Source organism: Canis lupus, chromosome 2 (assembly GCF_048164855.1).
Source record: "Canis lupus baileyi chromosome 2, mCanLup2.hap1, whole genome shotgun sequence".
In the NCBI taxonomy this organism is placed as follows: Eukaryota; Metazoa; Chordata; class Mammalia; order Carnivora; family Canidae; genus Canis; species Canis lupus.
Window position 1 is genome coordinate 77065771 of NC_132839.1, and position 16222 is coordinate 77081992.

The following is a 16222-nucleotide window of genomic DNA, read 5'->3' on the forward strand; positions in this document are numbered from 1 at the left end:
TAATCCAGGCTCTACCACTGACTGGGTATCACTGTAACTCTGAGTTACGATTTCTCATCTGGAAAGTAAGGATAACAAAACAAACATTCATGGAGTGCCAGACAGTTCTAAGTAATAGGATTACATAGATGAACAACAGACAAGCTCTTTGACCCTTACAAAGCATGCACAAAGGTGGGAGTTTACCAGAAGTAAATAATAACCATAATTGAAGTGTAAATCATTTAGCATGTTAGGTCATAAAAGCAGAGTGAAGGAAATTGGACATACCAGCTGAGAAAGGCTGGGAGAAGGGGCAAGTTGACATGTCTGTCACAATGCCTCGGCGTAGCACAGAGGCATTCTCATGACGTTGAGTCACAGAAGCCATGCTTGGCTCAGCTAAAGGGGAAACCAGCACCTGCATGGCAACCACTACTTTGACCTCACTCAGCGTTTCCCTTTTCTTCTGAACTACCACTATTCTAACTTTGGGGAGCCTAAATTTGTACCTTGGGCAAACTTCTCATTCTATAGCACAACTCTGGATTAGAACTCAGGAGAGATTCCTCACTGAGAATATTTCTGGACAAGTCATCAGACAGCAGTTGACATTTCTCAAAAACACTGATACCAGCTGGAGAATTTGAAGGTGGACCCTCTTTTGCTTATAGTGCTCTAAATTTCCCTTGGCTTATTCTGCTCCTTTTCTTTTATGCCCTGCTCCAAGCCAAAAGCTGATTGAATCATGGTTCTTTACACTCTCCCTTAAGGTCTATGGCACCCTATTCGTAAGTCCAGTTATAGCATTTCTGTACTCTCCCAACACCTGCCTCCTGACTGGAACTGTATGGAAGGAATTTTGCTTCTCATATTTACCGGGCTAAGGGTTGCTTTGTGCATTTGGTGGGCAGAGATCAGGGGTGCCAAGTGGTCTTTAGTGCATGATCCGATTCAGGTTACTTAAAAAATATATTCCATTCAAAATGCCAGTAACATCTCCCTTGACAAACACTGAGTAGGAAAACAGAGCTTTCCCCACAAAATTTAGATATTTTGAAAATTGGATAATGAAGCCCTCAAAGTCTACTTAACTTAACCTATTATGATGTTTCTGTTTTACTCTAAAATACTTCAGAATACACAACGTATTATTGTGTATGTGTTTATTTAAGCTACATTTTTTAGTAATAATCAGTTGCTGTAATCATGAATTTATGGTACAGATATAGTATGTATATGATTAATATAACTGGTTTAACGTCATAAGTTTTGTTAATTAGAATGATGAAAGTTAGAAGTTTTTATTTGAAATATTTAGTGCTTAATAATTAGCAAAATGATGGTTGTAATGGATTTTCATTAGTGAAATAGATGTTATTCAAGATATATCATTTGGTCTGAATAGTAGAGACATTCATACTACTCTGTAGTATAATATTATTATTATATTATTAAATATTATCAAATTATTAATTAATTAATTATTAAATTATTGTTGCTAAATAAATGTCCTGTTTTGCAGCCACTACTTTGAAGGGTTCTTGATGTGCCTGAGGAGACAAATTGTAGCAAAGTAGCTCAAATCATTGGTGACTACTCATATCAGCCGCAAATCACCCAATATTTATGCATCACCAATTTGTGTTTGGCCAATTTGCAATATTATCCTAAACTGTCAGTCTCTTAAACAAGCCTAAGAGAACATTTAACTAATTGAACTGGGACAAATATCAATGATGTCAACATCACACTTCGCTCTCACCTCCTGCTCTTTTCCCTATCCTCAAAATGGTATTTGTACCACTGACATGAATTTAAAATGTTGTTTGGCAAAATAAGAAGTAGAATAATGAAGAAACAGATATGTTCATTCCCTTTCTTTCTTCTCCTTAGCGTGGTGGCAGCATGGTATGGTGGGAACCAAGCCAACATTCTACATTTGAATCCTGGTTATGTCACTCACTTATGACCTTAGGCAAGGCGCTCAATCTTTTGAAACTCCTGCTTCCTCTCATAAACTGAAGGCTATGTGCCTGCCCCACAGGGTAGTGGGAGTATTAAATCAGCCAGTGCTTGTAAAGGGCTAAGCATGAAGAGTCTGGTTCACTACAGGAGATAAATGAGGTGTTGATCTCATTCATTTACTCTTTATGCAGAAAACAACCTGAGGGAACTCTTACTCATTTTTGTGCTTGTAGCATTGGACAGATTGCCAGGCCCAGAGTTTTTGTTCAATATATATCTATTGAATAAATGAATGTAACATTTCTTTCATAGAATTTGGCTATACTTTGACACTATAGGCTCTCTGACATCCTAGAATCTGTCCACATGTCTGATGTATTATTTCTCGTTCCTATGCTTTTTAAAATAACAATTTCAATGGAATATACTGTATTAGTAGAGGAACCACTGTAAAAAATTTAAGCCATTTTTTTTTTCAGTAGAGAAACTGAAGACAATCCAGGCTTACCCAGTTCGTAGAATTTCATGTTATGTGCCTCAAGTTAATTCTTTTTATGAATTCTTAAAAATACTATTTTCCCAAGAATCTTCATGACCTGGTGATTAGAATATAAAATGTAATGTATATAATGAATATAAAATAGCAATGTTTATCAAGGGCCTTTAAAATGCTTTTAGCAAAAAAAAAAAAAAAGTAAATAAATAAATAAAATGCTTTTAGCAAGTAATCCCCTTTCTAAAAATTTATCCTGTTGAAGTAATAATCCACATACATGTGTAGAAAAATGGCCATTGCAGTATTATTTGTATGAAAAGAAGGAAGTAACCTGAATTACAACAAAAGGGGAAAGTTTAAATTAATTATGGTAAACAATCATTGTACTCTCAGGTTTATACCAGGAAGAAATAAATATATACGTTCACTAAAAGGCATGCACAGAATGTTCATAAAACACTGTCCATGATAGCTCCAAATTAGAATCTACTAAAATGTTCATCTGTTGTGGAACAGATATGTAATTTTTAGTATGTGTGTATAATGGACTAGTATACATGAAGGAAGCACTTAGAAGGAACAAAGTATTCCACATGAACAACATGGATGGATTTTAACAACATAAAACTAAATACAGGAAAGCCAGACATAAAAGGATGTATGCTGCATCATTTTTTTTAATTTTCAAAAATTGCTAATGCTAAAATGGCATGACTCTGAAATTGGTTATTATGCAGCTATTAAAACATTTAAATATATTAGAAAATGTTCATAATTTAATAAAGGACAGTATTATTTAAAGCTGTATGTATAATACATGACCCTCATTCTGAAAAAAATAAACCTTATTTATGCATAAGCTGCTATGAGAAGTATCAGAGTCTTGATACAAAGCATATGATAATACTCAAAATAATTAAAAGAGGCTTTATCCTAAAAGGATGGGTAGGGTGTGGTGGAGCTACACCGATAGGACTGTTTCTTCCCCTAGACCTGAAGGGATAAGAGGAGGATCAGATCCCCAAATCCAGGAGATGGTTGCCCAGAGAGGAAAGGAGTGGCGGCCTTTGGGTAAAGGAAACAACCTGGTCTTGGTGAATTTGATGGGAGGAAGACAGGATAGTCTAACTCACTGTCTTCTCTTCTCCCAATCTCCTGCTGGGGCTTCCATTACCCAAACCCAACAAGAAGCCAGAGACACCGCTGATGTGGACCACACAGGTCAGCTGACAGAGAGCAGGGTGCCTAGGGGTGGGGTGCGGATGAGTCACACTGACCACACGAGGCACATGCTACATATGGGACTGATTCCTTTGACAACCTAGGTGAGAGGCAATCCCCAAGAGCTGAGCCATTTTTTTCTATATATACCTTTATATCATTTTACTATTGCAATAATATATGCCTTTTTTTTAATTCTGAAAAGATGTGTGTGTGTGTGTGTGTGTGTGTGTGTGTGTGTGTGTGTGAAGAGATGGGCGCCTGTGAGGGTATATATATGAAGTATGTGAGTGAAAGTGTGTGAGAAGAACAGGTGTTTGTGAGTGTATACATGTGTATGAGTGAAAGTATACAGGTAATAGGAGATGCGTGTGCATGTCTGTGGAGTATGTATGTTAGTGAGCATAAGTAGGAGGAGTTGTATGGGAATAAGTGTGTGAGAGGTGGGAAGGGGCTGTGTGCTGAGATGTGTGTTTGTGAACCATGTATGCAATCATGTGAGGAGGTACAGATGGATGTAAGGCTGTGAACATGGTAGGGATAAGTAGATGTGTTCAACGGCATTTGTGAGAGGTGTGTGGGAGGGTGTGTGTATGTACAGGTGGTAGTACCCGGGTGTGGGGGAGATGAGGACATGGAAGGGGATGTGAGAAGATGTGAGTAAGGAGGTGGATGAGTGTGGCAGTATGTGTGTGGGGAGATGGTATGTGTGTCCATGCGGGCACATAGGCGATTGTATTTCTATACATCTATATACACAGGAATAGAAATATTTCCTTCTAGGAAAAAAAGAAAAACTGGAAGAAAATACTCCAAAATGTTCAGGATAGTAATCTCTAGTGTTGGGACAAGAATCCTGACTATGTCACTCCCTTAAGACCTTAGGCAAGGCACTCAATATTTTGAATCTTGTTTCCTCTCTTGTAAATTGGGGCAGGGTACCTACTTCATAGAGCAGTTGGGAGGATTAAATAAGTCAGTGCTTGTAAAGGGTAAGCATAAAGAGCCCGGCTCACCACAGGCAATAAACAACTCTATTTCTGCTACTTTATAGTCAGAAAAACCATGAACCTTTCAGTCTGTTTTCTTCATTCCTAGAACACGTGGAAAATGGTGTACCTTTCTGGAAACATGTGAAATTAATCCAAATCTTGACTAACAAAATGTGTCTTAATAGGAATGTATTGGAAAATTGGAATCCTCTTTTTCAATATGTAGCCAAATAGATATCTAAGTCCTTGGTTAATTTGTAGAAGGAAATCTTGCCTTAAAAATTCAGAGCCATACGAGTGTTTAATTTTTCATGCGATTTCATTAATTTTCTGGTATTCAATAATCAAAACTAATCACTAGTGATGCTGACAAGCCAAGGCCGTGATGGTTTTGCATTGATGAAATGGTAATATAAACGTAATGCCCCGCATATCATATTGCTTTAGCTAAAACTAAAGTCTCAAAGCTCACGCACTAGATGTTAGCAGGGATTGTCAATGATGGAGCAGCTTTGGTCATTATTAGTTTAGTTTAGTTTAGTTTTCTGGGTTTTTTTATAGTCTTTTTAATGATGAGCACCTAGGGCTTATCTAATAAGGTTTCTGTGAAAAGTGATTTAAGAGTAGATTGTTTTCCTAGGTTAAAAAGGCCCTGAAGGGGATTCCCTGGGTGGCTCAGTGGTTTAGTGCCTGCCTTTGGCCCAGAGTGTGATCTTGGAGTCTCAGGATCGAGTCCCACATTGGGCTCCCTGCATGGAGCCTGCTTCTCCTTCTGCCTGTGTCTCTGCCTCTCTCTTGCTCTCTCTGTGTCTCTCATGAATAAATAAATAAAATCTTTAAAAAAAAAATTAAAAGGCCCTGAATTCTTTCACTGATACTTCACTTTCTCTGCACTGCCTCATTTCACTAATAATACAATGTGAGAGTTTTCTCTGTTCCCAGATACTTTTATAATAGAAGAAAAGTTTGCAGCAGTAAATGGCCAGTGCTTTCCTGTTTTAAATTTATTTCAAGCTTGTCTAGCTTTCTTACTGATTTACTATCATCAGCATCAGGTCTCTGCAACCCAATTTATTCTGTATTGTTAGCTGCAGGCTCCACGGTGGGTGCAGTAGGTGAATCAGTTGCTTGGAGTCCTGCACAACTAGTTTACTTTTATGTAGATAACAATAAAAAAAGGGGATTCTGTATATCTTATCTTTCCTTTCCACTTAGAAAACCACCTCAGTTATTAAAATGTAAACACAGCAAACTCTATTACAAATGCTATTAGATTTGGCTGAACCCAAGACCATAATTCTTGAAGAACGTGTATCCCTGAGCTGTGAAGAAGCCCTCAAACCCAGGAAGGCTTTTTATAATCTGATTAGAGCTTCTCCCCCTGTCTCAGCACATCTATCAAGAAGACTCGGTCCACCCCTAGTTCGTTTCCCAGAGTTAGGAGTCTTCCATGTTCTGTCTCCCTTTCTGATATTTCCTACCCTGGACTGGGTGGCAGGCACTGAAGGGGGCACTTGACGGGATGAGCACTGGGGGTTATTCTGTGTGTTGGCAAATTGAACACCAATAAAAAATAAATTTATTATTAAAAAATAAAAATAAAAATTATCCGACTAAAGTGTTTTTGGAGATTGCAGTAACTGGATTACAATTTATGAGCTACATTTCTCATAAATACGTGAGAGCACCTTGTAAGGTATGCCCGTGTCTTTTTTGTTTTTTTTCCTGTGTAGCAAGCCCAAAACGTTCAACCCAGTTCTAGATTAGGTTAGTGGGTACATGCTTATCCACCTGGTTGTATCTTAGGAGAAACCAGATTGCTGTGGAACCATCAGATAACACACACTTCTAAAAAGAAATGGAATGTATTTTTATTGGCACAGCCAAGATGAAGCATGTCTAGAAATCTGTTTTACAAATAAACTTGCACATAAATTGTCAAAAAAAAAAGGGGGGGGGGGGAGGCTTGGCCCAAACAGCCTTACTTGGAAACTTCTAGTGGCATGTTGAGGGAAGCAACCTGAGCACCTGCTGTGACCCTTCTGGGGGCAACAGAAAGAGCAGCCTGGCTTTACCCTGCTGAGTGGAACCGGTGCGGTGGCTCAGTGGACACCTTCCCCTCCCACTTGAGCTTGAGCTCCTCGGAGAGATCGCTCCTGCCGATCCTGCGCAGGTGACGGGCCAGAAGGCGCACTTTATCGGTGGAACTGGGGAGTGAGTTTTTCCAGAAGCACAGAAGCTCGTGGATCTGTTCCGTGGGCTCCGCAGGGTTCTTCAGCCTGATGAGCTCGATGGTGCTGCGGCGCAGGGGGAGGGATGAGGACAGGCGCCTGGCACTTTCCTGGGAGAGCTCCTGGGCCAGCCAGCGCAGCAGCTGGTCCTGCAGGGCTTCTGTGGGGCACACGGGGACGGACAGGGTTAGGACTTTGGGGGGAGAGGGGGGCCTGTGCTGATCTGACCCTCTGCACCTGCTCGCAGGAAATCCAAGGCCTCTCTGGCTTGGCCTCTGAACCTTGGGAAGATTTGGACACCCACCCCCACCCAGGGGACAGTGGGAAACCTTGGGATCCCTGCCATGTCTGGGGGCTTCCCCCTGAGGGATCCCTTATTGCCAAGGACTAGAAATGCCCCTCGGGTTTTAACTCCCCTGAGATCCAGGAGGGCTTGTTAAAAAGGATTTTAGGCCCTGCCCCAGATAGTCTAATTAAGTAAAAAGAGGGTAGGGACCAAACTGGGCATTTTTAACAAGCTGATGCTGACACTGGAGTCCCCAGCCATACGTTGAGCAGCATTATGTTCAAGGATACTTCTAGATTCAAGACTATTTCTCGTAATCAGTACTAACCTGATACAGAGTATGCCAGCAGCTATGCAATCCTCCCCCAGCCAGCCCCAACTATACACACACAAGCTCACCAAGATCCAATCCAAAGAGCAGTTCTGTGGAAGGTCCTTTACACCATTTCCCCTGGTTTAGAACCACAGACATCTTCTTTAAATATATTCTGTATTTCGTCATACCCCTTCCCTTATCCTGTGACTCATGTCAACCACCTAAACCCATGATTCTATTTTTCTGTTGTTTGGTTGCTTTTTTTTTTTTTTTTCATTGTGTCACTCCGGGCCATGACTCCTATTAAAGCCCCTGAGCCCTCTGTGCCCCTGCTTCTGTGCCCCCAGCCTGCACCACTCTCCGGCTAACTCTTGCCTTGGTCTGATGTGAGGCAAGAATCCTGCATCTGCCACCTTGAACTCCACGATTCCTTCCACCTACCTATTCACAGAAATTGCACATAAATTTAAATTATGAATCATGCCCCTCTTCTGAGAAGGCTACTCAGAAAATGGGAGTCAGCACATCCTCGCTCTCCATTCTTACTTTCAAATCAACATTCTGCTTCCATGGTGCAATACGCTCATGTAGTACGGGTGGGCCTTCCTCTCTCCATCCCCATCATCTACCTCCAGCCATTGGCTGCCAGCATCGTCAGTAACCCTGCTGATAATCAGTCACACCTCTGACCACATGGTTCCTTAATCTTGTCAACATCAGTGACCTGTACTGTGATTCTACCTAAGAAACTGACTTTCATGGCCAGTCCTCATGTTTCATCCCCCTCCAAGGCATCAGCTCTTCAATATCACTGGTGACCACTACTTCCTAAACTTCCACAGCTCTGTTCCGTTGCTCCTGCTTAATACACTTCTTGCCTCTGTCACTGATACAATGAGTCCTTTGATGCCCGACACTGGTCTCTACCGGTCTCACATACCTCCATACTATTAGAAGCACATGCTGCTCCTCATGATCAGCTATGTACGTCAGCAATGGCCTTGCATCCACCTTAGAATCTGTGATCCTTTGTAGCCTTCATCATTCACAATTTATCAATTGCCAATCCTGCTGTACTCGCCCTACACCCAACCGCTGAGATGTCCAGGGTTATAAAACTATGCTGCATGTCATCCACTAACTCTGGGCTCTGAACACCATTCAAGCCTTTATACCAGTTAATAAACCAGTAAAAATATTTTTTCCTGAATGCAATTTAAACTATTCCCAGCAATGACCTAAAACTTTTCTAGCCTCCTTAAGCCCCAATCTCACTCACCTTCTGTTTCACTCAGCCGATGTGTTTCTCCTAATTTTCCCAAAGCCATTTGACCTGAATTCCCATAAACCTCCTTTTCAAAAAAAAAAAAAAAAAAAAAAAACCTCCTTTTCATTAAAAATCACTTTCTTGGGCACCTGAGTGGCTCAGTGGTTAACCATCTGCCTTCGGCTCAGGGTGTGATCCCAGGGTCCTGGGATCGACTCCTGCATCAGGATCCCCACAGGGAGCCTGCTTCTTCCTCTGCCTCTCTCTGTGTGTTTCTCATGAATAAATAAAATCTTTAAAAAAATAAAAATCAGGGATCCCTGGGTGGCGCAGCGGCTTGGCGCCTGCCTTTGGCCCAGGGCGCGATCCTGGAGACCCGGAATCAAATCCCACGTCGGGCTCCCGGTGCATGGGGCCTGCTTCTCCCTCTGCCTATGTCTCTGCCTCTCTCTCTCTCTCTGTGTGACTATCATAAATAAATAAAAATTAAAAAAAAAACTATTCATAAAAATAAAAATCACCTTCTTACACAATCTCATTCTTCCATGTTTGCCAGATTCCATTCCCCACAGTGTTTCCCATCAAGTCATTTCCCTTCACACTTGTTCCTTTCATCTCCTCCTCACCACACATGCTTCCCATGCTTCACGTCTCCTCTTTAACTTGCTTCTGCTACTGTTTCAAGCAACCAGGCTTTCTCTTCTTCCTTTTAACCATAAAATACTTTTATGCCTAATGTAAACATGATGTCACAAGTTCATCACTCTGGTTCATTCCTCAAGCCCTTGTTTTAGGGCTTATATGCTGTCTGTTAACATTCTGTGCAATCCTCTTTCTGATCTTCCTAGCATCCTCTTAATTATGACTCAGAGCAAACAATTCTCAGTCTGCATCTTCTCTGATTTCCAGAGAAAAAAAGCATTTTACTCCTTCCACCCTGGTTCTTCTCTTCCCTCTCTCTCCCCTTCGTTAGCTTTCTTCCTCTTGATTCTGCTGAATTACTTCTTCCTTTTTCAGGCCCCTTCTTTTCCTGCCCTCTCCTCCAATGAACTCATCAACTTTTACTCTCCTAACCATCTCTTTTATTCAAAACATTCCAGCTCTGCTTAATCTTCATCTTTGGCTTTGTCTCCCTAATTCCTGGTACAGCGTTTGCAATATTCACCTCCTGATTATCTTTTCTAGTATACATCACAGCCAACAGGAGCTACCTCATACTAAAGTCAAAATCAACTTTGGCCTTTTTCCACCTACTCCTAATCCTTCCTTCACTCTGTGGGCTTCCTAGAGAATGTGACCACTCGGTGGAGTAAGCTGAAACATGTAACATTATTCAAATTTCTCATTGCTTATTTCCTATCCTCTGCACCCATGTCTCAACTCTAAACATACCTCAGATACTTCCTCTACTTGCCAGCCTTACTGACAATCTCAGTCATGCTCCCCCTCTCTTCTCTGGAGTATTGCAGGAACCAGGAGTCTAACTTATATCCCCGCTACCAGTTTTTATCCACTTTAGTCCTCCACACAACTAATAGTTTTCGTAGTCTTATCCGTTTTACCCATTCCATGCTAATAAGTGTCATGTAGGCTCCTCCTATTGTTTGAACTTTCTACCTTGGCATTTAAAACTTCTCATAGTTTTATCCTGTTCTAACCTCATCTACCACCATCCTTCCTGCAGCAGCTTGGTTTTGAGAGACCACACGCCGTCACAACCCAGGACTTCCTAGTACACACAGGAAAGATCATTATACTCTTGTGCTCTCTGGTGGTTGTTAACAATGGCAGAGAGAATACTTTTCTTTAGACATCAAATTCTTCAAAAGTTAACACCACTATTAAACTCACCAGGCTTTCATCTACTACTACTGTTTTTTTTTTTTTTTTCTTTTTTAATTTGTTTTGTTGGGTTTTCTTGGTTTCGGCTTTCGTATTTTTAATTTGGTTTTTCTACATCAACTGCTCTTTCTTTGAAAATGGTTTTTATTGCCTCTGAGATAGTGTATAACACTAAGGTGTACGCCTATCCTCACTTTTAATGTAATTCAGTAAAGCCTGCACATTTTCTGAACAATCTGTAAAGGTAATCCCTGAATGAAATGCTATGCCATCAGTGGTGGGTCTGACACATTAATCAAAATAGACTCATTGATATACTTTGAAGACCAAGATCAAATTGAAGACCCGTAAATTATTTAGTGACCTATAACATTATAAAGTGGATTGTTTCAAAGGCTAAAACAGAATAAAAATGTCAAATTCTACCCTGAAGTCTTCATCACTGTTATGTAATTGAATTATGTATAACCACAATCAACTATTAGATATTTCTTTTTTCTAGTTTCATACTAACATATCTCTATTTAAAATCCATTGGCCTCAAATGTAGAGTTAAAGTGGCCACACTTTGATTCACAATTTAATTGTCAACATTTCAGAACAAACTGTAGTTTTTTATTTACCAAACTAAGCAGTTACTAGTTATCTTAGTAAAATAATACGTAGCAGGGTTCATATTTCTTGTAGATTTTAGCAATTTTAATTCCACCCATATTTAAGAATGTTTTGGTTTATACGTGCATGACTTTCAAAGGAAAGTTGATTTATTAAGCTGATAAATATAATGACTATCTAATTGCAAAGTCACTTTCTCTATCCTTTTTTATACAATGATTCACATACATATAAAATACAAGAGGAAAAATAGTGCCGCTGTAAGGCAGACAGAGCAAATATTTCTTACCTACAGGATCGGTAGAAATTCTTTTGGTACTCTGTGGACGGTTGATTAATTTTTTATGCTATTGGAGCAAAAGGACACAGAATAAGCAGAAGAAATCATTAATTTGTGAGCAATCTACAAATAAAAATCCATTTGAACCTCACCCCTATTTAAAAGAAGTACTGAATTGCACACCTTGCAAAAGTAGATTGTGTATTTGTGCATGCATGCTCAGCAATTTCTTTGATAAGGTAAAATATATTAACCCAAATCTTTCAGCAAATTTAGATTTAAGACTACACATTGAAATATTAGTATGGCAGTCATGTTAACTTTGAATATGTTCCAACAAAATTTAAAACTGTTAAAACCAACAAACATAGGTCAAGCTAACCTCTATGCAACAAATGCAACATTTTGTAAAAGCCCTGTTGGGGAAGGCACCTCTCTGCCCCAGCACTCAGCATGAGGCCTGAGTTCTCTAACAATAATTTTTGTGAATGAGTGAATGAATCAATGTGCATACATGATGCCAAAAATAATCATATTTTTGAGCAGATAAAACCAATATTTTATCATTAATCTTCAAATATATAATCATTACTTTTCTCCACTATCTGCAGAACAATTTGTCCTCAGTTAATATGGGATCATGGAAACAGCAAGGAGATAAAGTAGCAACATCTGGGTTTGGAAAACTGTTAAGTGCTCTAGACAATGTATTTACCTTGCTGGTCTCAGCTCTGAAATGTGATTTATTTAAAAAAAAAATCTCAAAATCCTGCATACAGATGTTCACAGAAGCTTTGTTTGTAACAGCCCCAAACTGGAAACAATTAAAATTTCCTGCAGTAGTAAATGGTTAAACAAATTATGGGACATCCACACTATAGGGTGCTATTCAGTTAAAAAAAGGACAGATCCTTGATACGAGCAACAATTTTGGACCTCAGCCTGATGGCTGAGTGAAAAACTCCAGTCTTAAAAGGTCGCATATTCTATGATTCCATCTATATTACATTCTTGAAATTACAAAATTATAAAGATACAGAATAGATTAGAAATTGCCAGGAGTTACAGATGGTGGGAGATGACCATAAAGGAGTAACACAAGGGAGATCTTTGTGATGTTAAAATTGTTCTGTAACTTGAATGCAGTGGTTGCACAATCTACAGGTATGAATAAATGGCCTAGAACTGTATACACACGTTGTATCAATGTCAACTTCTTGGTTTTGATATTGCCCGTGTAGTTATTATGTAAAATGTAACCACTGAGAAGAATGGGGTAAAGAATACTCCAGACCTCTCTGTAGTCTATTTTCCAACTTCCTATGAATTCATAATCATTTCAATAAAACCCCCTTTTTTTTTTCAGAGAGCAAGTTTAAATACCTTTTAATTATCTGGAAAATTTTGGGAAATACAGATAATACTGAAGGAAAAAATACCTTCTACAAATAATTCCCCAAGTTTCATGTAAGGTTTTAGAAGGTTGTCTATAAAACCTGATATAGATTTATGTATATATACACATGCACTCATGACAGAAAATACTACAGTAGTAATTTATGATGGAAACACATTTTGCATACATTCACCCTAAAGAATATTTCAGTGATCCTACATAAGGTACTGATATGAATAATAAAGTTGTTGAAAATCTAGTATTTCTCATTAATACTGTCCAAATGGTCAAAATAATATACATATAAAGACATATGAACCAATATATTGACAGCCATACAAGATTTCAGAAAATGAAGACTGGTAGTCAATGGTAATTTTTTAAAGATTTTATTTATTTATTTGAGAGAGAGAGAGAGAGAGAGAGAAGCAGACTGCCCACAGAGCAAGGAGCCTGACATGGGGCTCAATCCAGGACCCCGAGATGATGACCTGAGCCAAAGGCAGCAGCTTAACCAACTGAGACACCCAGGTGTCCCTCAAAGTTAATTTTTAATGACCATGTATTCGTATAACATTTAGTGGCACCAATATTAATTGTGAAAATGTCACTAGCTATAAACACCTCACCCCTGTAAGAATGCTCTCAAAGACTCTACCACCATTTAAGATAAAAGGTGAAAATTTTCTTAAATTTGAATATTGTCTGCTCTAAACTACTGAATGGCCAAGTGCCTGATGAAAGGCAATTCTTACATATGTTTCAACACTTTTCAAAATAATTTTTAAAAAATGCTTACTTTGAAGCAATAATACAAGGATAATCCAAGTGTGAACTGCTGGTTCAAAGGGTGATTTCAATATAAGTGGCTGAATCTGAAAGTCATACTTTGTAGGTATTCGTGTCACAGACATCACATAAACATGTATATAAAATTTCCATTAAGAAGTTTTAATGGAAGCGGGACACTTGGGTAGCTCAGTGGTTGAGCATCTGTCTTCGGCTCAGGGGTGATTCCTGGGTCTTGGGATCGAGTCCCACATTGGGCTTCCTGCAGGGAGCCTGCTTCTCCCTCTGCCTGTGTCTCTGCCTCTCTCAGAGGCACACTCTCTGTGTGTCTCTCATGAATAAATAAATAAAATATTTTTTAAAAAAAGTTTTGATGGAAGAAAATTAGGAAATAACATAGAACAACAAAAGTTCAAGCATATTAATACTGTGAAACTGCAAACTGCACATAATCTTTGAAACATCAACTACTTGCTTAAACCTTCCAAAAGAGAGAGAGAGAGATCAATTTAAGCAGTAAAGCAGATTCTATATTTCCCATCAAAGGGCATATGGCCTGAATTTCATCTGAGACAAGAGACACTGTGTTTTTTCTTTGTATAAATAATTGTCCCCCTTGGTCATTCTTTCTTCAGAAAAAGTCTCATAGCATCTTGGTGTACCAAGAATGATTCTAGTGTTTAAATTATGTATTTTTTCACATCCATGAAAATTCCAGCCTATCCTTCTTCCGGCATCCAACCGTAGAAGCAGTAGGTCGTAGCAGCACAAAACTCTCGGACTCTTTAGACTTGAATGCACTATGCTGGTCTCCTACTCTGCCTCTTTGTCAGGGACTTTCAGTGCCCCTTCCCTTCCTTTTTCTTCCCTTTCCCTTGTTTTTTTTTTTTTTTTTTTTTTTTTTTTGTTGTTGTTTTTGTTTTTGTTTCTTTCTTGTTTGTTTTTTGTTTTTTGCATGACTTTTGTCTGTGCACTATTTTTGCCTTGCACCCCACCTTTCAAATCTCACTAGTGCTCAGGCTCAGCTCCAGGCAGAACAGGGAAGCCTCTGCACGTCCTGTGTCATGTGCCCTCTCACAGACTCCCAGGATCGACATGTGGCTCCCTGGATGCCTTCCTGATTGGTACAGACTCTATTTTTTTTTCCCTAATTTCCTTTCCTCCTTGTTGTAAGCCAAAGGTATCATTCTGTTACATCTTCTCAGCTTCTACCGTTTGGCAAAGGAGGATGGACTATTCTTCTAATGCTACCTGCTTTTATCTTAATACTATGTATTTTATTCTGCTAAATATAACTTCTTAAATGCCATGTTGTTCAGCATGCCGTATCCAGGGAGATTGTTGGCAAAAATCTAACCCGGGCTACCAAGCTCTCCATAATACACACCTACCTTGTAAAAGAGTATAGTGGGGTGTAAATAGCAGTTTTCCCTTCACTATTAGCCTCTCAAAGGCATCCGTATAAAATTGTAAGTAATTCTGATATAGACAGATGTGTCTTATTTATACTGCTAAGTGCAGTGCAGGCTTCATTAATTTAAAAACAGCTAAAAAGCAATGGAACCGAAGAAAGTCATTCGCACCTGAAATGGGTATTTTTGTCTTCAACTTTACAGGCCATTGTTAAGACTCCATTAATTACTGACTACTCGTTCCATGTTGCCTAAATACAACCCTTTTACTGAATTCTTAAAAGCAAGCAAACCATTTTTTAGTCGAGTTCATATATGTGCCATTCTTGATCTTTTTTGTGGATCAAACTTGTTGAGCACATTTATTATTTTACCTAATATTATTTCCTGTGGCAACTTCACAAGTTTCCCTTCGTTGTGCTTTTCACCACTCCAAGAACCTTCTATGATCAGCCTTGGTTCTATTTGTTAGACTGGAATGTCTTTGAGAACCAATAAGGTATCTTGTCCCCATATGAATTCCTCATAGCATTGGAAATGGTATTGTATGCTTGAGTAGTATAAACCATTTATGGGATGATATCTTCTCTCGATTTGAACGATCTGCTCCTACAAAACCTACCATATTTTTAAGGCACCAAATTCCACCTCCTTCATCAACTACTCTAGTCCCTGGTTTCGTATTTGGTATTTTTTGTACTATCACTCAATTTATCATAATAAATTTATCATAATAAAATTTAACATAATATTATCTTGTGTTGTTAATGCCATTCATATATGCCTGTTTTCTCTTGCCAATTAGGCTTTCAGTACTTTATTGTATCCTTTTATTTTTTCAAGCAAATGAATAGTTTTATTAACATGGCAACTTTTTCCACCCTCATCATACCATTTTGACTCCAAATCTTATCAGTTCTGCAACATAAATGAACTTAAGGCTGGACTGCTTATGGAACCTTGAAGAAACCTGTTCTCTGTCCAGTGTAGGATCCAATGTAAAGAGTCCTCACTTTTCTTCCTCAGACCCTTGAGAGCCTTTGTAAATATCTCTTTCATTTTTTGAAGAAATGAAATGCATCAGAGTATTCCGTCAACTTGTATAGAATACTAAGATCTTGTTTTCTGTTCT

The 16222-nt window shown here is 39.0% G+C and overlaps 1 protein-coding gene across 4 annotated transcripts in view; it reads right to left on the reverse strand.

The window, feature by feature from the left end:
* Positions 1–6502: 6502 nt before the first annotated feature.
* Positions 6503–16222, reverse strand: part of DTHD1 (death domain containing 1) — a 75454-nt gene continuing 65734 nt past the window's right edge. For 3 of the 4 annotated variants that reach the window (XR_012021981.1, XM_072807913.1, XM_072807898.1), the window contains 2 exons: positions 11503–11560; positions 6503–7047 (listed from right to left, as the gene is read on the reverse strand). Coding sequence is in view for 2 of the 4 variants with exons in the window: in XM_072807913.1 (XP_072664014.1) it covers positions 6728–7047; positions 11503–11560 (378 nt within the window). In the remaining 2 variants the exon portion in view is untranslated. Of the gene's footprint in view, positions 7048–11502; positions 11561–16222 lie in introns of those variants that run through there. The other variant, XR_012021982.1, reaches the window with a different exon arrangement.